This window comes from Balaenoptera physalus (genome assembly GCF_965194825.1).
Source record: "Balaenoptera physalus genome assembly, chromosome: 18".
Classification (NCBI taxonomy): Eukaryota; Metazoa; Chordata; class Mammalia; order Artiodactyla; family Balaenopteridae; genus Balaenoptera; species Balaenoptera physalus.
Genome location: NC_138899.1, coordinates 17,717,850 through 17,740,637, shown reverse-complemented (window position 1 = coordinate 17,740,637; position 22,788 = coordinate 17,717,850). Strand labels below are relative to the sequence as shown.

Below are 22,788 nucleotides of genomic sequence, written 5' to 3'. Positions count from 1 at the left end.
ATGTACAATTCAATGGTTAGATTCAGTGGTTACAAAGTTGTGTAATAATCACCACAAACAAATTCTTACTCCTCTCCCCAACTCCTGACAATGACTAATTTACTTTCTGTCTTTATAGATTTGCTGTTTCTAGATATTTCATATAAGTTGAATCATATAATACCTTTTGTGTCTGGCTTTATTCACATCGTAATATTTTCATGATCCATTTATCTCATAGCATGTATCAGTAGTTCATTCCTTTTATGACTGATAAAAAGTGGACATAAAACTTTTTGTTTATCCATTCATCCAACTAATGGACATTTGTGTTGTTTCCACTTTTTGGCTATTATGGATAGTGGTACTATTGTTACAGAGCTCAGGTTTGGTTGCTCGCCACTCGAAAGCCAATACTTGAGAGACAAGTGTTGGTAGGAAAGGAAAGATTGCTTTATTCAGGAGGCTGGCAACCTGAGGAGAAGGTGGACTCCTGTCCAAGAACCAACTCCCAACTGTTGATTAAGGGGCAAGAGCTTTTAAACGGGAGTTTCAGGGGTTCACAGGTGGTAGGGGAGGCTATGTGTAGAACAGCATAGTTAGCTCTATCATCTTGAAATTGGTCATGTGGTGGTCTGATCAGATCATCTTGATTGTTTTTAAGTACAGTTAATCTTCTGTTCCAGGGTCGTTTTTTTCCCATTTCCTTGAGGCCAGTTAATGGAATTGTGCAAGACAGAGCAGCTTATGCATGGCTACAGTCTGGTCATCAAGTAGTTAACTTCTTCCACTTGGTGGGGGTTTCAGTATCTGCAAACCAGCTCAAAGGATATGGCTTAGAATATTATCTCTAGCCTTTGAGGAGGAATTAAAGGTCCTTGACTTTGTTTAATGGTTAAACTATTATTATTTTGTCGTGACTGTTTTCCTTTTTTTGTCTTCTTTTCACTTCTCTGATTAAATTTATTCTTTGGTTAAAGTTTTTATACAGAAAAGAGGCAGGCAGAGGACACGGCGCAGGGGTTTGGTCTGTCCCAGGAAGGCCCCATGGGGTCCTACTCAGTTACACTATAAACATTTGTGTACAAGTTTTGGGTAGACATATGGTTTCAATTCTCATGAATATATATTTATGAGTGAAATTGCTAGGGCATTTGATAACTCTGTGTTTAACTTTGGTGAACAAATGGAAAACTGTTTTCCAAAGTGGCTGTACCATTTTCCATTCCCAGCTGTACCTTTGAGGGATTGTTTTCCACATCCTCACTCTCACTTGTTATTTTCCATCTTTTGATCATAGCCATCCTGGTGAGTGTGAAATGGCATCTCATTGTTGTTTTTATTTGCATTTCACAAGTGACTAATAATGTTGGACATCTATTCATGTGCTTCTTGCCCATTTGTATATCTTTTTTGGAGAAGTAACGCTACAAATTATTTTTCCATTTTTAATTGTTGGCTTGTAATAGTTATTTATGTATTCTGAATGTGAGTCCCTTATGAGATATATGATTTGTAAAAATTATTTCCCATTCTGTGGATTGTCTTTTCATTTTATTGGTTTATTTCAAACACAAAACAGTTTAATCTTGATTTAGTATAATGTGTCTCTTTCTTTTGTTGCTTGAAATTTTGTGTCACATATAAAAAACTATTGTCTAATCCAAGGTCATGAAGATTTTTACTTATATTTTCTTCTAAGAGTTTTACACTTTTAGCTGTTACAATTAGGTTTTTCATCAACTTTGAGGTTTTTTTTGTATATAATATAATGTCAGAATCTAACATCATTCTTTTGAATGTGTATATATAATTGTCCCAATACCAGTTGTCGAAAAGACTATTCTTTCCCTGTTGAATTGTCTTGGCACCCTTGTCAAGAGTCAATCGACCATAAATGTAATGGTTTATTTCTGGATTCTCAATTTTATTCCATCCAATGCTGTCAGTAGAGTTTTTTAAAAATACAATTAGTGAGGTATTTTCTCTGTGATGGATTCAAGAAGAGAAGAAAAATACAGATGAGTATTCTCTGTAATCAGATATACATGTATTTTTTGTTCAGGTGTCTTAATGGATTAAATAAATGAAAACAACATTAAAAAAGCGTGTGTGTGTGAAATTCAACACCCATTTATGATTAAAATTCTCCAGAAAGTGGGCATAGGGGGAACTTACCTCAACATAGTAATGGCCATATATGACAAACCCACAGCTAATACCATACTCAACGGTGAAAAGCTGAAAGCATTTCCTCTAAGACCAGGAACAAGACAAGGATGCCCACTCTCGCCACTTTTATACAACATAGTTTTGGAAGTCCTAGCCATAGCGATCAGAAAAGAAAAAGAAATAGAAGAAATCCAAACTGGAAAGGAATAAGTAAAACTGTCACTGTTTGCAGATGGCATGATACTGTACATAGAAAATTCTAAAGATGCCAGCAGAAAACTACTAGAGCTCATCAATAAATTTGGTAATGTTGCATGATTCAAAAATAATACACAGAAATCTGTTGCATTTCTATACACTAACAATGAACTATCAGAAAGAGAAATTAAGGAAATGATCCTATTTACCATCACATCAAAAAGAATAAAATAGCAAGCAATAAACCTACATAAGGAGGCAAAAGAACTGTACTTGGAAAATTATAAGAAAAATATGAGACATATATGGATGAAAGAAATTGAAGATGACACAAACAGATGGAAAGATATACTGTGTTCTTGAACTGGAAGAATCAATATTGTTAAAATGATCATACTACCCAAAGCAATGTACAGATTCAATGCAATCTCTATCAAAATACCAATGGTGTTTTTTGCATAACTAGAACAAAACATTTTAAAATTTGTATGGAAACACAACAGACCCTGAATAGCCAAAACAATTTTGAAAAAGAAGAACAGAGCTGGAAGAATCACAGTCCCTGATTTCAAACTATATTACAAAACTACAGTAATTAAGAGAGTATGGTAGTGGCACAAAAACAGACACATAGATCAATGGAACATAATAGAGAGCCCAAAGGTAAGTCCACACACTTAGGGTCAAGTAATCTATGACAAAGGAGGCAAGAATATACAATGGAGAAAAGACAGTCCTTCAATTAGTGGTGCTGGGAAAACTGGACAACTTGTAAAAGAATGAAACTAGAATATTCTCTAACACCATATACAGAAACAAACTCAAAATGGAGTAAAGACCTAAATGCAAGACTGGAAACCACAAAGCTCCTAGAGGAAAACGTAGGGAGAACACTCTGACATAAATCATAGCAAGATTTTTTTAGATATATTTCCTAAAGGAAATTAAAGCAAAAATAAGCAAATGGGACCTAATTAAACTTATAAGCTTTTGCACAGCAAAGGAAACCATTGACAAAACAAAAAGACAACCTACTGAATGGGAGAAAATATTTGTAAATAACATGTCTGATAGGGATTAATATCCAACATGTGTAAACTGCTCATACAACTTAACATCAAAAAAATAAACAACCCAATTAAAAATGGGCAGAAGAACTGAATAGACATTTTTCCAAAGAGGAAATGCAAATGGCCGACAGACACATGAAAAGATGCTCAACATCACTAATCATCAGGAAAATGCAAATCAAAATCACAATGAGATATTACCTCACACCTGTCAGAATGGCTATCATCAAAAAAGTCTACAAATAACAAATATTGACAAGGATATGGAGAAAAGAGAACCCTCATACACTGTTGATGGGAATGTAAATTGGTTGCAGCCACTGTGGAAGACAGTATGGAGGTTTCTCAGAAAAACTAAAAATAGAACTACCATATGACCCAGAAATTCCACTCTTGGGTGTATATCTGAAGAAAATAAAAACCTTAATTTGAAATGATACATGCACCCTGATGTTCATAGAAGCATTGTTTACAATCAGCAAGATATGGAAGCAGTCTAAGTGTTCATCAACAGAGGAATGGATAAAGGAGATGTGGCATGTATATGTGTATGTGTATATATATCTGCACACACACACACACACACACACACACACACACACACACATATATGTATATGCACAATGGAATACTACTCAGCCATTAAAAAGAATGAAATTTTGCCATTTGCTGCAACATGGATGGACTTAGAGGTCATTATGCTAAGTGCGATATGTCAGACAGAGAAAGATAAATACTGTATAATATCACTTCTATGTGGAATCTAAAGAATACAACAAACTAGTGAGTATAACAAAAAGGAAGCAGACTCACAGATATAATAAAGGATAAACTAGTGGTTACCAGTGGGGAGAGGGAAGGAGAAGTGGCGATATAGGGGTAGGGTAGTAAGAGATAAAAACTATTAGGTATAAAACAAGCTACACGGATACACTGGGGAGATGTAGTTTAAGGATATAATCTTACAGTCAGTAGATAAATAAGTCTTGGACATCTAATGCACAGCAACGATTATAGACAATAATACTGTACTATAAACTTCAAAGTTGCTAAGAGACTAGATCTTAATTATTCTTAACACAAAAAAGAAATGATAATTATGTGATGTGACAGAGGTATTAGCTAACACCATATTGGTAATTCTATTGCAATATATAAATGAATCAAACTAACAGTTGTACACCTTAAAATTACACAACGTTGTATGTCAATCATATCTGAATAATAAATTTAAAAAAATGAAAGTATATGAACAAATGATGTCAGAAACACATGAATGCATGTTAAAGCATTTATCCTAAAACAACCACTTTATTCTTTCAATCTGTATGATCCCTCTGCTATAGTATTTTATACTTTTTGTTGTGCTTCATGGGTTTTATCCTTTTACTTAAAGACATTTTCTTATTGATATGCAAGAATTTTCTATTTAGTGTTTATTATGTCTTGCAAATTTTTGTCTAGCTGGCAGCACGTCTTTTATTGTGAATGACATGATTTGGTATTTTGTGAAGTCGTATTGGTCAGTATTTTCCTCTATGAATTTTTCTTGTATTTTAGTCTTTGAATGTGTTCTCCACCTCAAGGTAAGATAAATATCTATATTTTCTTCTGGATTTTTTTAAAGCAACAAATCCCTTGTCTTATAAGAAATTATTTCAGTGTGTGAGAATCTAACCTTATTTTCTCCAACTAATTAACCAATTACCCTAGTTCCAGCATTGACTGCTGCCTAAGCTTTTCTTATCCCACTGACTTGAAATCCCAAACTCAGTCATGTAAAAAATTTATTGATTTTTGTCTATTCTTATACTTGTGCAGCACTAATTTTTTTTTTTTTTAATTTTTTTTGGCTGTGTTGGGTCTTCGTTTCTGTGCGAGGGCTTTCTCTAGTTGCAGCAAGCGGGGGCCACTCTTCATCGCAGTGCGCGGGCCTCTCACTATCGTGGCCTCTCTCGTTGCGGAGCACAGGCTCCAGACGCGCAGGCTCAGTAGTTGTGGCTCACGGGCCTAGTTGCTCCGCAGCATGTGGGATCTTCCCAGACCAGGGCTCGAACCCGTGTCCCCTGCATTAGCAGGCAGATTCTCAACCACTGCGCCACCAATGAAGGCCAACTAATTATTTTCATTACAAAACTACCTCATCTCTCTGCAAAATTTCTTTGACTCTCTTCAATATGACTCTTCCAGGTGAAATTTAACGTTTAAGATCAAAAGCTGAAAAATTCCCCATTAAATTTATACATTACTTCGGTGAGCATTGGCAAATAATTAAGTATTTATTTACTTAGTCTTTTAAATCCCAAAGGAAAATAATATACTTTTCTTCTTATATAATTTATATATTTATTTTTATAATTCATTTTAGAATTGTTTTTTGCTAATTTTATTACAGTTAATGTTATAAATAAATAAATAGGCAAAAATAATCAAGCATTAAAAAAAAAAAAACAGTAGTTGCACTCATAGTAAGCTTCAAGGCAAAATTTTCTTTTATTTTGGATTTTGTCTATCCTTGTATTCTAGTCTTGTTTGAGCCTACTCTCTTTTCAGACCTGCCTTTCTCAAAGACATTTTTCTCTCTATGGCATATTGTTCTACTCTCTTGAAAGTCATGGTTCTGTATCTTTTTGTGAATAAAAAGGTGATTTTTCCTGGCTTTCTTCTGTTTCATATGTTAAATCCTTTTCATAAATGTGTCATTTTTGAATACTGAATATTTTGATGTTATGTGTTTGTGAAAAACAGTTAACTCATTCATAACTAGAGAGAGATCTAGATTTAAGCCATACTTCTTTCAACAGAAAAGAGAGATGTCCCATAGCCACTCTGAGTTTCTACCTGGACCCAATAGGCTTTTTCCCTCTCAATTGTATTCCTCAAGGACTATTTTATGAAGAGATCCTTAATCCAGTCTTCAGTTTCCAAATAATGCATGATCTCACTTATATGTGGAATTGAAAAATGCCTAATTTCTAAAAACAGAGTATAGAATGGTGATTATCATGGGCTGGAGACTAGATTAAGAATCTCTACATAAAATTGTCCTTCAGGAATTCAAGTGAGAGGGAAAAAGCCTATTGGGTCCAGTTTCCAAGGCATTTAACCAAGCATGGCTTTACTGGACAAAGGTGGGTCCATCTGTGTTTTCACTCTGGACTCTATGCTATAGAGTCAGTGCCTTTTCTTTAGTTCTTATTTGTACTTGTTGTACCTGTTGACTCTACCTGGCTTAGATATAATTCCCTGCTGCAGGATGATGATTTTCCTCAGTGCAGCTGCCTGAACTCTGGTGTTAAAGGCAGATGTTAAAGTTGTAGATGAGTCAAAACTTTTTTCAATCTTCTTGAGGCCTCTCCAAGCTGTTTTGGTTCAGGTAATTTGTAGTTATCTATTGTAAATTCATTTACAATGAAGTCAGGAGAACCCTCCCCATTATACTGTTTATGACAGTGTATTGTAATTGCGTGTTAACATATGACTCTCCTGTTATTGGGCCCTGAGCATCTTGGAGGTAGGATATCCTATTTGTGCTTTTATCCTTAGGTTTTTGTTCTGGTTCTATAAAAAATTGCTCAATAAATCTTAATTGCTAAAGTATTTAATGTGGTTTTTTTTTTCCTTTTCTTCCTCAATTGAATTTTAACCTCAAAAGAACATTAAATACATATTTTCCTTATTTCATACTAGCTTTATATAAATATACTAGTATATTGTATACTACAAGTCCTAGTACAGTGCTATATATGTTTTGCTTAGTAAACACTGAATAAATCAAGGAAAGTTCTGGAGAGTTAATGCAGGCATTTGACCTTTATTTAGGACACTGTCATTACAGCTGGCCAAGTTGTACTGGATTACAGAGCAAGGTATTTCTAAAAAATTCTTGCAACAAGTTCCAATCCCTACATTGATACTGGAATGAAAAACTGTGCTGAGGTGTGGAGGATGTCAGAATTTCCATCAGACTCTCCAAAACCTCTAACATAAAAACAGCATGCTGCTCTGCAAACAGATTCAAAATTAAAAAAAAAATAAAATTATCCTCCACTTCCGAAGAGTTTGTAAAACTTAACACCCTCTTATATAAGACTACAAAGATCACAACTGCCAGAAATGCTTTCCAACCCCAGCTTTCTACAGTTGCTCCCTTTCTTCGTTTCCTCATCTCTTCCAGGCTAATTCAATTCACCACATACTGTGTGAACAGCTGGTGAGTGCTCAGCCCAAGGCGAGAACATCACAAGTGGAGACCTTGAGGAGAGAAACTGTGTGAACAGTGGAAGCAAAGGCAGGTTGCTGCAGACAGAGGAGACAGCAAGAGTGGAAAGCTTTCAGGAACTTGAACTCTGAAGACATGAGAGCAAGAAACCTGAGGGTGTAGGAAAAGAGAGGCGGCAATGATGCACCGTAGATTTGGATGGGGGTGGATATAGGTAAAAAAGGCAAGACTGGAGAAGTAATACCTATTTAGAGGCATAGGAGAGATTTTAGAAGATCTTTGAAGAATATGTAAATTGAAAGACATGACAGGGAAAGTGTATTCCAAGGACAAGCTGTAGCATGTACTTGGAAAATAAAAGCAAAACACAGAGGGCATGAAAGTGGGGAAAATATGAATATGCCCACATTGACTAGCTCTCATAGTAGGCCGGTAAGGAAAATCAAAATAAACCAAGATAAAGCACCCTAGTACTCCATCGGATTCTGCTCTCAATTCCATTTTCTCTCCTCTCTGCATACTTGTTGGATGATCTCATTCCCATCCATGGCAACAACTCCCAGTTAAACTAATGACTTTGAAGCCTCTGCCTCTAGCTCTTTGCTCAGCTTCAGACCTGTGCATATAATCGTTTGCTAAAACCTTGACCTGAATATATTACTCATTCCTCAAACTGAAACCACCGCTACATGAAATCTTCTATGCTGCAAAGCTTCTCCCATTTTAAATTTCTTATCTCAGTGAATCACCATGTAATCCAATCCTTATTATTCTTTCTAGGTCATTTCACTCAAATTCTGACAATTCTTTTTCTTTCATTTCCTCTTATAACCTTTGATTTTCATGCCCACCGCCCCAGCAGTGATTGGGACCTTATCCTCATCATTAATCTTCCTTGTGCCACTCCTATTCAAGTTCAATCTCTCTTTCACCTTACAAAGTACAGTCGTCCTTTTGCATCCGTGGGGGATTGGTTCCAGGACCCCCAAAGATACAAGAATCCGTGGATGCTCAAGTTCCTTACAGTCAGCCCTTCGCCCTCCATATCTGTGGTTCCGCATCTGCAGATACAGAGGGCCAACTATAATGTTTTAAAAATATAATTTTGATTGATAATCCCTTGGAAAAATGATATTCATTCTCCCTGTCCTTGATATAAACTCTGACCTTTGTCATATGAGATACAAATAAGTCCTGAGCACTTCTCCAGGCTCATCTACTGACTAGTACCCATCTTGTACACATTCTTCTAACCATATCAATTCTTTTAACTATATCCAACTTCCTGCAGTGCCCCATGACCCGTGATGCCTTACACCACAGCACTTATACATATGCCTTTGCAGGAAGTGTTCTCTACAGGAGGAATACTCATTTTAAGATTCTTCTGGATGGCTCTGTTTTTTATTTTCATAGACCCCTATGGATGCCTCTATTGTTAATTTAGTTGTCTATGTTACCCACTGGATAGCATCTTTCATCTTATTCACAGAACATAACAAGGAGTAAGACATAATAACTGCTGAATAATTCTGAATAAATAGCTTTTTAAAGAGTCAAGTATGAATGTCAGAAGTTTACTTATTTCTACAAAAATATGTGAATTTGGTTGTACTCTAAGGACTCCAGGTGAGGATGAACTTTACAAATGGTTTCTACCTGTAGTTCTACATTCTCAGATGTAGGAAAGGGAGATTAAAAATTAAATACAGTAAGTCTCCTACATACGAACCTTCAAGTTGAGAGCTTTCAGAGATGCGAAGTCGCATTTGCATGTCCAGTCACGTAAGTTAGTTCACATGTCTGGCATACAATGTCACGTGCGTGCATTCTCTACAAGTGGTTGTGCTTTTGTATACTTTACTGTACATTACTACTTTTTTGTGTTTGTTCGTTTGTTATGTATTATTTGTGTGAAAAGTATTATAAACCTATCACAGTACAGTACTATATAGCCGATTGTGTTAGTTGGGTACCTAGGCTAACTTTGTTGGGCTTACAAACAAATTGGACTTAGGAACATGCTCTCGGAACAGAACTCGTTCATATGTAGGGGACTTACTGTATTCTCTTTTGACCCTAGTAAGATACTGATATTTTATGTTATTAATTTTGTATTTTATCCCAAGGCATAAATAAAGCATAATTCAATATGAAGTATTATATATAGGAAAAGCATATGAAAGTTGAATTCACTCCTCTATGTGTTTGCTGACTAAACAATTCTAACGAAAATAGTTTTTGTGCCTAGACAAAGCTTAAGCGTTTCATCAATTATATAATGTCTATATTGTTTTATAAAACATAAGACACTGCAATGTAAACATACAGTGTAAAACAAAAAGTAAATGAAATTAGACATAAAACATTAGTATAGGGAAGTTATAAATATGTAGAAAACCAAGGCCAAGATAAAGAGAAATACAAGTATTCAGTCCAAAAGAAACTGGGTAGTAATTACAATGTTAGGTTTAGTTTCCTAGTAGTTCATGTTAGAATGAAGATAGCGTCGTTTCTCACCTTAATGAAAGGAGAAGCTTGCCTCTGAAGGAGAAAAGCTTTTCCCAGCCCTGAATTGGGATATAATGCCTTTCCTGAGATGTTATATATGAGCTTCTGAGTGACAATATTCCTCAATAATATTTTTGTATTAAGTGACAAAATAGATTTCATATGATTCCTTCTTGTATTGTTCTTTCATAAAAAAATTGGGGCATGACCTCAAAACTTAATTCAGAGAAGGCAGTTCTGTTAACAACAAAGGCAATATAGTTCAAGTTTGTAGCTTTCCGGTGATCTGATTTGACCAAAGCTAAAATTTATAAAACCTAGTACAGTGACCACCTTCAAGCGATTTTCTGTAACTATTACAGCAGGGTGTTTATTAAATGTTCACTTCTGTTTGGTGACACTTCAAGATGTTTTAGTTATTTTAAAGATAAAATTCTAAAAAAAAATCCTTAGTAAAATGTAGTTTACCTAATCAACAAGTATATGGCATATAATTTTTAATGCCTCAATATTAAGCTAACAAGGAGAGGGTATTGTCTTTCCTAAACTGTTGGTAATTAATAGACAACAGTTTCATATTTTTTCCTACAAAATTTTATAATTGTGCCATTTTTTTTCATTATGAGAAACGAGGAAAGTGAAGCAACATCTGCCAAATACTTACTATATTCTACATTCTAATGCCAGATTATTTTACACATTTTATATTATTAAGTTGGAATTAAACTTGTGAAAATCAAAGTGGGCTAAAAGTAGATATTTAACTTTTGTGGACTTATTGAAATCCAATATGGAGATTTGTCAACATGGGATCATGAAATCAAACATTAGGAAGAAATATATTTTTTTCAGCAACATTCTGAAATCAGTGGCTAAAACCACAAGACATAGGTGAAAAGAGCTTATAAATACTGATTCATTAAATTTGTTCCCTTGGGTTCATATCATGGATAAGCCTATAACATGTCAGCTAGAGTTTTATTTACAGTACTGCTATATACAAATATAATCAATTTCTCTTATATAAAGCTTCCCTTTAGAGGATAAAATTGTTAATGTATGTGATTAGTAGGAGCTCCTTCTTTCTGCTCCATAGAAAGGACTGTGGCTTTGCCTACTCAGGTTTTTTCCCATTCCTATTCTCCAGAAAGTTACTGCTGGTGGTTAACAGGTGATTGGCATTTTTAAAAAAATATATTTTTATTAGATCACATGCCCTCTCTTATTATTTTTTAATTTATTTTTTACGGAGTGAAAGAGTCTTTAAATTCTATAGTGCTTGGAACTTTCAAAAGTTACACACACATAGTTGTATATAATCCCAAAATAACCTTTTTTTCCCCACCCCTATATTGCCCCTCCCCCCTTCACTCTCCCCTCTGGTAAACAGTAGTTTGCTCTCTATATCCGAGTCTGCTTCATTTTTGTTTTATTCACTAGTTTGTTGTATTTTTTATATTCCACATATAAAAGCTTGTTCTTTGAAAAGATAAACAAAATTGATAAACCTTTAGCCAGGCTCATCAAGAAAAAAAGAGAAAGGTCCCAAATCAACAAAATCAGAATGAAAAACAAGTTTTATCTGACACCACAGAAACACAAAGGATCATAAGAGACTACTATGAACAACTATATGCCAATAAAATGGACAACGTAGAAGAAATGGACAAATTCTTAGAAAGGTACAATCTCCCCAGACTGAACCAGAAAAACATAGGAAATATGAACAGACCAATTACCAGTACTGAACTTGAAACAGTAGTTTAAAAAACTCCCAACAAACAAAAGTCCAGAACCAGATGACTTCACAAGCGAATTCTATCAAACATTTAGAGAAGAGTTAACACCTATCCTTCTGAAACTATTCCAAGAAATTGTACACACTTTCGAACCCATTCTATGAGGCCAGCGTCATCCTTGTACCAAAACCAGACAATGGTTGGCTCTTTAGCATTGCCACATCAGTGCAACTATAAGAGGAAATCAGGACTAGAAAGGCAGTAGGGAAGGGGGCCGTAGGCTGAGAGATGCATTTGGATTAGGTCTGGGGGAGTTTTCTTCTAGCAGAGAAAAAATGTGCATAGTTTGTGTGTGGTGGTGAAGTTACTCAGAGGGATTTAAGAAAAGAGGAAAATGGATGAAAGAAGAGGAATGTGAAGATTTGTGTTTTGTATTATGTATCTCTTTCAGATATTACCAAAATACAAGTAGAGCCTTGAGCTCTTTTAAAATTACTTTTCAACTTTTTTTAAACCAGGGTGCTGTATCATGTCACATGTTTCTTAGTGTACATATTCTAATAAGGGGGTAAGAAAGAAAATGTTTAAACCGCTTGGGCTGGAGGTGATGTGGAAGAGTTATGGGGAAGTATGGGTCTTGGCTGGGAGTCAAGTCTAGTCTTTGATCCTAACTGGCTGTATGTCTATGGATATTTTCATTTGGAGAGAGAGAGTGGGGTGTGGACAGGATTCAGCAAAGGGTAAAGTGTGTGAGCACCAAACCACTGAAGTTTAAAAAATATATTCAGAAAAACTATATAGGGGGAAAATTTTTAGAGCATTGAAGCAAATAAAATACAGCATGAAAGTTTTCTGAAAATTCAGGTTTATTGAAAGCATATTTTGATGGTTTGCACTGTCTGAAACATTTTAGTTCTTATGGACCATGAGAGGAAGAATAAATCCTCTAAGTAGAAAAGAGAAATAGCTGACATCCAACAAGTCTTTTGAATGAATGGATTATTCTATGCTAACATCTGGAATATAAAAGGTAAATAGCCCCCCAGGAATTCACACTGTGTCACCTTCTCTAAGGAAAGTGCATTAAAGGAATCATCTAAATTATCTGAAGCTCTGTGTGCATGTGCCAGATGTGGCTGGCATTCTCCTAACTCTGCATGGCTATATCTGAATCAATACTTCACCACCTCTGTGAGATTCGTGTCAGGAGGCTCTATGCTTCTCTATTTTTCAAAAATTGCTTACTTTCCAGGAAGTCACATCTGCATTTAAAGAAAACTCTGACCAGAGGCTATCAGGCATCCCCCCCCACCGAGCCCCACCCTCCCAACCTCATCCCTCCCCGCCACCCAGCTGTCACTGTTAGTGAAGTTAATGCTTTTGTGAAAACTACATTCAACAGCCTGGCTCTGCAGCTTATTGGTTTTTTCCTTATCTTCAGTAGCATGCATTCCCATTCTAATTTGGCCACCCACACTCACTGCCCTAACAGGAACCCTAACATCTTCTGTGGCTAGTTCACATCAGATTTTTAAATTCTGGTATTCTTCTCACCTTTAACTTCAATTCCTTATCTTTCCAGTTCTCTGAAAATTTTATTTTCTCTACACATATTATTTGACCTCATAGACAGCAATATTTTCTTGCCTCTTTGCATTTTTTAAACCTCACAGTTCTTTCTTGGCCTCAGTTATTTCCCACATATCACTTAGTCATTTTAAATTCTTTGCAACATGGAATGCCAGAATCCAATCGGAAGTACACCAGTTCCAAGCCAGAACATCTTCCATCCCTGCTTCTACACGCCTACAGCAGTGAAAACCACATTCATGTAAATGTGGCCATTTGAACATAGGCTTTCAAATAACACTTCTTCCTCAGTGCTAAGTGCCAACCTGATACTTTGTTAATTGGATCAAGAGATACAATGAGAAAATTTAGAGAGTGTGATGCTTTTAGACCCCTAAAACCTGAGTGAGAGGTACCAGCAACTGAAGGCACAGCAAGAAGGCAGTTGACTGCAAGCCAGGAAGAGAGCACTCACAAGGAATTCAAACTGTCGGCACCCTGATCTTGGACTTCCCAGCCTCCAGAACTGTGAGAAATAAATGTCTATTGTTTAAGCCACACAGTCTGTGGTATTTTGTTATGGCAACCCAAGCTAAGACTCATGACAATATAAAAATAATAACAAACTAAAACATTTGGAATAGTTAAATGATAATTTTCTCATTATTTACACAACCAACTACTTAACAACACAGAACTTAAAAAAGATGACTTCCATTCCAAGCAAATATTGCTTTTTTATTTCTTCTTAATCTTCCATCATTTTGAAGGTAAAGATCTCTCAGTGCATCCCATACATCGAGACATTGCGTACATTCATGTGAATAGGCATAAAGCTTCATTTCCTCAATTTCTTATTTTCTTTGACTCATTCAAGGATCATTACATTTATTTTATAAGTTAACAATACATATTTGTATTATACCATTTTAATTCACACTGCTAAGTAGTTAACTATCCATTTAAATACATGTGTATAAGAATGTATAAAATGCTGTCACCTAATGTTTAGCAATTCTTATTATTTTTGAGCAGTAGAATTTAGAGTGATTTTTATAACTTTTGATTTTGAAATGTGATGGATTGTTCGATGGATTTTCATAAGGTCCATATTTATTTCAAGATCAAAGATATTCTAATAACATTTATTCACATTTTTGTGAATTTTTAGAATGAGGTGATATTCAAAAGACAAAAAATTTCCATGTATTAAATGTTTCTCAATAAATAGTTCACACCTACCTTTTCTATATTTAGTAATGAAAATTTTTTATTTTAATTGTATGTGATAGAAGAATATACAAATATCTCTTTTAAATTTTATCCCCATAAACATTTATAACCAGAAAATCAAATAAGCATTAAAATATGAAATAAAATACTAATTTTCAGATCTAAATGTTGCTTGGGAAAGATACTTTTTCTTTAAGCAGTATCTGCATTTTTATCACTATAAGAGTGTAGATGAAATATCTAACTAGTATACTTTTAAATTAAAACTGTAAAAATTATGTACAGAATTTTGTAGTGCACATTGGATGTGTAAAACATTTTGCCTATTACATTCTTCATGTTGATAGTAACAGTGCTTAAAGTTTATAGGTACTTAGTTACATTGGCTTTTATAGCCGCTTAGATTGAATATAATGTACCAGTCCCTGTTGACTCTAAACTACTTGGAGTTTTAAGAAGTTTAACAGCAGTGGAATAACACAGTACTAACAGACAGGCAAAATGATAGATGTACCGTAAATAACACAAAATCTTTTCTGTAATGTCATAAAAGGAGTCATGCTCTGTTTTGTCAATTTCCTTAATTCATTCAAGTTCCCAACTCATGAATCAGTCAGGTATCCCACCCTCCTCAGTGAACAGAAACATTGTGAAGGCAGTCAGCTTCTAGTCACTGGAAATCACAATTCCACTCCATCCAAGGAAATAGATTTACATTCTTCTCATTTAAAGTATGTGCAGAAGGATATTGGTTTATCATTCATTTTTAACAAAATACTCCATGGTTTGCTTTTTCACTTTCATTGAAACTTAATGATTAAGTGGCTCTAAATAAATATATTTGATGTATATGTCTACATCTATATATATATATAGTGTATATATATATAAATGTATATCTATGAGGAGTATATATCAATACTATTGTCTACACATTGTAACTCTCTTTTATGAGACTATGCCAATATTGTTGCTGTTGATCTCTTAAATGGCATCAACTGACTCTATTTCTTACCTAAAATAGAACTGTGAAACAGACAGTAAAGAGGATGTAATATATCCTCTACATACTTTTGAGGTACTTGGGCTCACATATATATGGTATCTGATTACATAGTGGTACCCTTCTGAAAGTGAATAAATCATGAGTTATTTCTAGAAAATTTGATAAGACATTTGGTTACAAATTAAAATCATGCCACCAGATGTCTATACTTTGACTTATACAACCTCTTACGTTCTATAAAGGTAAAGAGAAAGTGTAGGAACTAAACTTCTACCTGGTAAAATCACCTAACTCCATGGTGCTATTGGAAAATGCTGACCTGGAGATTTAAATAAGTGAAAGTAATCAAGTAGTTGAAATCACTGATAAAATAATATTTGAGATCTTACATCATCCTAAGATTATATAAAATGTACTTGAAATGTCATGGTTATAGGAGTGAGAACTGTTAAACATAATGTTAAACTTTTTATATAAAATTGAATTTTTTTATAGAAATGACCTTGAGAAACTTGATATCCACTATTTCTAGCATGTCTTAAGACTATGTCAATCCAATGTCAAAGGATACTTTAAAAAATAATTTCTTATACAAATGTAAAATGGACACATTAATAATTTTATTTAACTCCTTAGTTAATAAAAGAACCAGCAAGATGTTTCAACTGATTCAAAGGCAAATCCACAGAGTAGGCACATATATAGACAGTCAGTAATGCTGAAATGAATTTGCTTAATAGATGCAAAATTGTCAGTATCCCTAGGGCCAAAGTCAAATACACTCCACTGGATAATTTTCATTTCTACAGAAAATTACTTGCAGCTTACAGAGCTGTGAAATAGATAAAAAACAATGAAAGACACAGAAACTCATAGAATCAGATAAACCAACAGTGTTGAGTTTTCCATTGAAAGTATTCAGCAATCTTTTTGGATCATTTCAACAATCTCAATTTTCCTATATACTAAAAAAAGTTAATGATTTATTTCTAGTAAACATTAAAAGAATTTTCCCGTGTTGAATTAGTATGAAAAATTTATGAAAGGAGATAAAACATAAAGCAATCCCCAAGCTTATTAAGTAAGTAGGTAGTATTAAAAAAACCTATTGAGAAGTAATTTTTTAAATTATGCTATAACTCTCCTAGAGAAACATAGCCAATGTTCATGTCTACATAATCTTGCTATTACACAGATATGTATTATGTGTATCTGTGTGAATATGGATACAGATATGTGTGTATCTGTATCTATATTCACACAGATGTATATGTGTACAGACACCTGTGTCTATATGCATACACACCCACACAGTTATCAATTTCAGAGAATTACTTATGCAAATCCTTCTGCTTTTTATTATGAAACCATGTTACCAGGAAGTTATTTTTAATTTTTTATGTAATAAACAACTCTAGAATGCTCTAAGATATTTAGATTGTTTATAAACATTTCTAATATAAGATATTTAGGCTATTAATAAATATTTTCTTTTCAGGATGTCCAATGCACTCTATGGGAGGTAGTGACATATAAGATCCTATCGGAACAATTCTACTCTATTAATTAATTTTGCTTAAACACAAATTTTTAAGACCCACTGTGTGTCAACAGATATGAAAGTATACAAAGATGGATACAAGCTGGGCTTCAGCTATGAGTTACAAATAATGAATCACTGAAAGTAAAAATTGCTAAAAATAAGTGAATAACAATAAATGGTTTGAAATTAACTTTAGCAATTGACGATCAATGGCATAGAAAGGGTAATAAAAAGGAGATAATGAGTCACTCTTTCCCCCTTAATCCTGGTCAATATTTATTAAGGAGAATAAAACAATCAACTTCAAAGGATTGTGTGAAAGCTGATGGTCTTAAAATGGTTGAATCATGTGTCATAGAAATTAATCTTAGCTAATAATGCTACTATGTGAGGTCTGATTAATATTGTGGCCTATAAATTGCTGATTTTCACTAGGCACTTTTTTTAGTGAGCGATTTTCATACAAACCATATTGTTTTAGGGGGCTTCTATTTAATGTTTGTTAGCTCTTTGAATTTTAGGCATCATTGAAATTTTTAAAAATATATAATCTGACATTGATTATTCTAAAATTCTTAGTATTTAGGAAACTTTTAGACAAAAGAATACTTAGGTTGAAACATATTATTTTAATAAAAGAAAATTTAAATTGCTCTTAGTTCAAAAAATGGCCCCAGTACACAGAGGGTAAGGAAAAGCCAAAAAAGAGGCAGACCACTCCAGATTGGTAGGTGGCAGTTTTCATCAGCAAGGGAACTTACATAGAAGCTTGTCTTGGGCAGCTTTGAGACAAGTAAACCTCCATGCCCACCTGCCAGAATCTTAAAGTTTATACAGAGGCCTTAACTGGGTTCAGTCCCATATTCAACCCAGATGGTGTCAATCACACCTTACTCCCGCAAGTCTGTGTCCTTGAAATAGCTCTCACCATGGGAACGACGGGCAGAATGTACAATCCAAGGACGAGGTAGGGGTGAACAGCCTTGTGTTGCTTGGGTCCAGCTCTCGGGTGAACCAGAGGTTACATCCTCTCAATGACCAATGCCAACAATTACTCCTTCAAAGAAGCAGCTGGTAAATATAATGTAACAAACTCTGTCCTTGGCTTGGCTTCCTCACGTGTTTCAAAGTGACCTTTTAGTTTAGTATACACGTTCTAATATTATGAACGCTATTCAAAATTATCTTTAGTACATTTTTAGCAGACTGGACTCTTTCAAATTTTATTACTTTACCGCAGTTCATTTATATACCTTTTTTGGGTTAGAGTTTTTCATATTTTAAAAAATATTACTATACTGTGTATAGTAATATTGTGCTTGTATTTCTCTCCATTAATGTTTTATTTTGTTTCATAACCTTTAGCTCGTCCTCTTTTTTCCATATTCCCACTTGTAGATGTAGTTTTCAAAGTTGCTTTTCTTATTTACACAAAAGCAAGACTTTTGAACCAAGACATTCTGAATGCAATCAAAGTCAAGTCTCAAACAGTTCTTGAAAATGAGATTTTTCTGAGTTGGGAATCAGAGCCATCTATTGCCTGATGCAATTTGAGAACAGAATTTGTTACAACCCTCTGTGCATTAATAGCAGAAAGAAAAGAAATGGGATAAAATGGAAGCAAAGAATATACATTCTCAGAGCAAGAAGAAACACTGAGGGATTGACGTGAATAGGGTTTATTAAACTTAGCAAGTTTTGATACAACACTCTTCTTTCATTCATTTCTTAACAGAGTTCTTACTGCTTTCAGTTCTTTTTTCTCTATAATAGTATCCCCAGATCTTTACTTTTTAAATCCACATATACAATTGTTATTTACAGACATCTCCCACATGCTATACGTTATTTGATTCTCATAACTCTATATGCCAAGTACAGACATAACATTGATGTGAAAAATGATATTACTGAGAGATACAGTGACTTTCCCAAGGTCACAAGGCTTGCAGTTTGCAGTATAGACTAGAATATAGCAGTACAGATTTTTTTCCTACTTTCCTGTTTCTCTATACCACAACCCCTCTGAAGCCTTTCAGCTCAGTCACTGCATGTCAGAAAGGCTTTTTTTTTTTTTTTTACAAAAGCAGCCTTTTCTTATTTATTAACATTTTGTTATGTATGACATACAGCTTTGAAGTGCCTAAGTTCCCCCTGGCCCTTTAGTAGCCCAAGGTCCTGACTGTACAGTAACCCTCCTCACCAGGGTCACACTGTCACTATCTCCACCATTTTATCATAGGTATCCAACCTCTGGTAATAAGATCAAACTGTTTCACTAAGTATCATCAGAGCACTACCTAAATTAGAATCACCTGGGATGACTGCTAAATACATATTCTTGGATCCTACCTTCTTCATAATGAATGTCTTGTAGTAGACCTTGAAAGTTGTATTTTTAAATAAGTTCTCTGAAAACCACTGCATGCAAGATGTTAAAATCTATATATTATGCATGTCTTCTTGCCAAATATTCAGACTTGTTTATTCAGCTGCCACCTGGACTTAGCCATTTGGAGGTCTGGATGCAACTCTTACTCAATCTGTCCTAAACTGAACTCATCAAATTTCTCCCTAGCTATTTATGGTAGGCAGAATAATGCTCCCAAGATGTCTACATATTAATCTCTGGAACGTGTGAATATGTTAGCTTACATGGCAAAGGAGAATGAACAGTGCAGCTAGAATTTGAATTGTTAATCAGTTAACCTTCAAATAGGAAGATTAACCTAGATTACCCAGGGGAACCTAATGTGATCACAAGAACTTTTAAAAATGGAAGAGACGGCAGAAGAGAGCCGGAGAGAGATGGAGCTATGTAAGAAAAGTCAGGGATTCAGTTACTGACTGTGAAGATGTCTGAAGACGATCCTGAGGCAAAGAATGTGCGTGGCCTCTCCAGCTCGAAGAGGCAAGGAAACTGATGTTCCCCTAGATCCTCCAGAAAGAAAAGAATCCGTGCTGACATCTTGGTTTTAACCCAGCATTCCCCGTGTTGGACTTCTGTCCGACAGAAATGTAAGGTAATGATTGTATTGTTATAGGCCACCAAGTTTAGGGTATACCATGTCAGCTAGAACACTCATGCAGGGTCTGATACCTGGAAGTAGGGTGCTGCTATCGAAATTACCTAAAAATGTAGAAGATGCTTTGGAATCGGGTGATGGAGGCGAGAAAAATGTCGAGGTGTGTAAGATAATACGCTTAGATTGCCTGGAATGGAGTATTAGTAGAAATAAGGATATTTACAACTGTGTTAGTGAGGGCTAAGAAGGAAATCAGGAGGAAGATGGAGACAAACTATCATCTTAGAGGATAGCACGGTCATCACGAACAGACTGTCAGCAGAAGCATGACCATTTAAGGATTTGCAGGTGAGGGCTCTGAAGGAAATGAGGAATGTGTGATTGGAATCTGGAGGAGAGAGGAACCTTGCTTTATAGTGGCAGAAAACTTAGCAGAATTTTTACCTGCAGTTCTGTGGAAAGGAAAACTTGTAAACTGGACATTTAGCAGAGATTTCCCAGCAAAGTTCTGAGGAGTCAACCTGGTTTCTTCTTGCTGCTTCTAGTAAAATACAAGAGAAAAGAGATAAATTGAGAGAAGGATTATTAAAAGGGAACCAGGGCATGATGAGCTGGGAAATTCTCATTCATATTTCAAAAGAGATTAAAATTAAGAGATTTGCTTTCAGGAAATTGTAGTCTAAAAGAGAGTTAAGGCTGGGGCCACACAGTCTTTCGCTAACACCTCAGGAAGATCAAAAGGTCTGCGTACCGTATGACACAAAAGGCTATTTGAAGAGATTGAGTGACTCATAGAGCACCTCTGTCATATCAGTAGAAGCTGAAAATAGAGATGAGATTATCTAAGAAATACCTATGGATAAGCCTCTTGTCTACTGGAGTAGGCTTCACAGTGTATAGAGGAGATACAAAGTTCTTGAGAATCTTATGCCAACAAACACTGCCAGCTTGGAATGAAACAGAATACAAAATATAGGAAGGTTGTCAGAATTCCAAAATTCTACAGGGAGGAAACAGGTTGATTAAATTACTCAGCTGTAAATATATGCTGTATTTAATGAACTAGGAATGATGATCCAGAAGCAGAGCCTGGAGCCCAGGGGGCAAACCCTCAGGCCCAGAGTATGGAGCCGAAAAGCACAGAGGATTATTCCCAGACCTTGAAACCTACTGGAGTTTGCCTCACTGGACTGTGAAATGTCTTGGCACCCCTGACTTCTTTTTCTTTTTTTTGTATACATTTTCACCTCTTTTGAACCAGAATGTCTGTAACTATTTTCTCATACCTGTCCTGATGTATCTGGGGAGGAATTTGAGACTTTTGAGCTGATGGGATTTAGATGGATCTTTGTACTTTGCGTTGATGCTGTAATGTGATGAGAAACCTTTTGAGAAATTGGAATGAAGTTAAGGTATTTCATACGTGGGATTGATGGGTATCACTGGAGGTCTGAGAGCAGACCATGAGAGGCACAATAATTCCCCCTGCCCAAAGATATCCATGTCCTAATCCCTAGAACCTGTGGAAATGCCAAGTTATATGGCAAAGGAGAGTTAAGGTTACAGAGGAAATTAAGGTTGCTGAAGAGCTGACCTTTATGTAGGAAGAGTACTCTGAATTATCCAGGTGGATTTAATTCAATCACAAGAGTCTTTAAAAGTGGGAGAGGGAAAGCTACATGATTCCTCCCTTGAGCCTACAAAAAGGAATACAGTCCTGTTTACACCTTGATTTTAGCCCCCTGAGATGGCTGTTGGACTTCTAACCTTCAGAAATGTAAGATAACACATTTACATTCAGCACTAATTTTGTGGTACTTTGTTACAGCAGTGATAGAAAACTACTACTTTATTCTTGTCTCTTGTTGTATCAGTTTACCATATCCCAGTTCATCTATTCCCTTACCTAATAGTCTGAAGATCATTCTTGCTTCACCTCTCTCTTTGCTTGACACTGCATCCAATCAGTTACTGAGTGTTGTTGCTTAAGCTCCTAAATTTTCCTGAAATAAGTCTTCATGTCTCCCTACCATCAATTTCCTAGATAAGTTATTAACCAGATTTATTAATACACTTAAAACTGTCCCCATCTCACAACCCAAAGTTTTTTGGTTTTATCTTTAATACCCTTCAAAGATGTCTTATTACCTGTCCTAGAGAATAGCGTCTAAATTCCTTAAAAATCACATACAAAGCTTCCCGTGCCTGGCTCCTGGTAACCACTAGAGCATCCCCCACCTTGCAGTAAATGCTATGACAATGCTGAGCTTCTCTTGCTGACTTTGACATGCCTTGCTTTTGTGTGTCTTTCTGCCACTGCTCTTGCTATTCTTTTCCTGCGATGTTCCTATTCCCTCTCTACACTTTTGAAACACTTCAACACTCCTAATGTCCCATTTTCTCCAAGGATCTATCCCTTAATTGCCAGATGGAACTCTGTGTTCTTGCTTTGTGTTCTCTTCTTTTCATGAGCATATCTTTATCTGGATATTTATAAAATAAAGTGAGTATTTATGGGTT

The 22,788-nt window shown here is 35.3% G+C and overlaps 1 protein-coding gene across 3 annotated transcripts in view; it reads left to right on the top strand.

Moving 5' to 3' along the window:
* Positions 1-22,788, top strand: part of GPC5 (glypican 5) — a gene marked incomplete at its 5' end in the record, with an annotated part of 1,365,225 nt that overhangs the window by 577,401 nt on the left and 765,036 nt on the right. Inside the window, one exon of one of the 3 annotated variants that reach the window (XM_082434644.1) lies at positions 7,597-21,822. The exons of the other annotated variants lie outside the window; for them this stretch is intronic. Coding sequence (XP_082290770.1) covers positions 7,597-7,695 — 99 coding nt within the window. The 3' untranslated portion in view covers positions 7,696-21,822. Of the gene's footprint in view, positions 1-7,596; positions 21,823-22,788 lie in introns of those variants that run through there. 3 annotated transcript variants of the gene reach the window in all.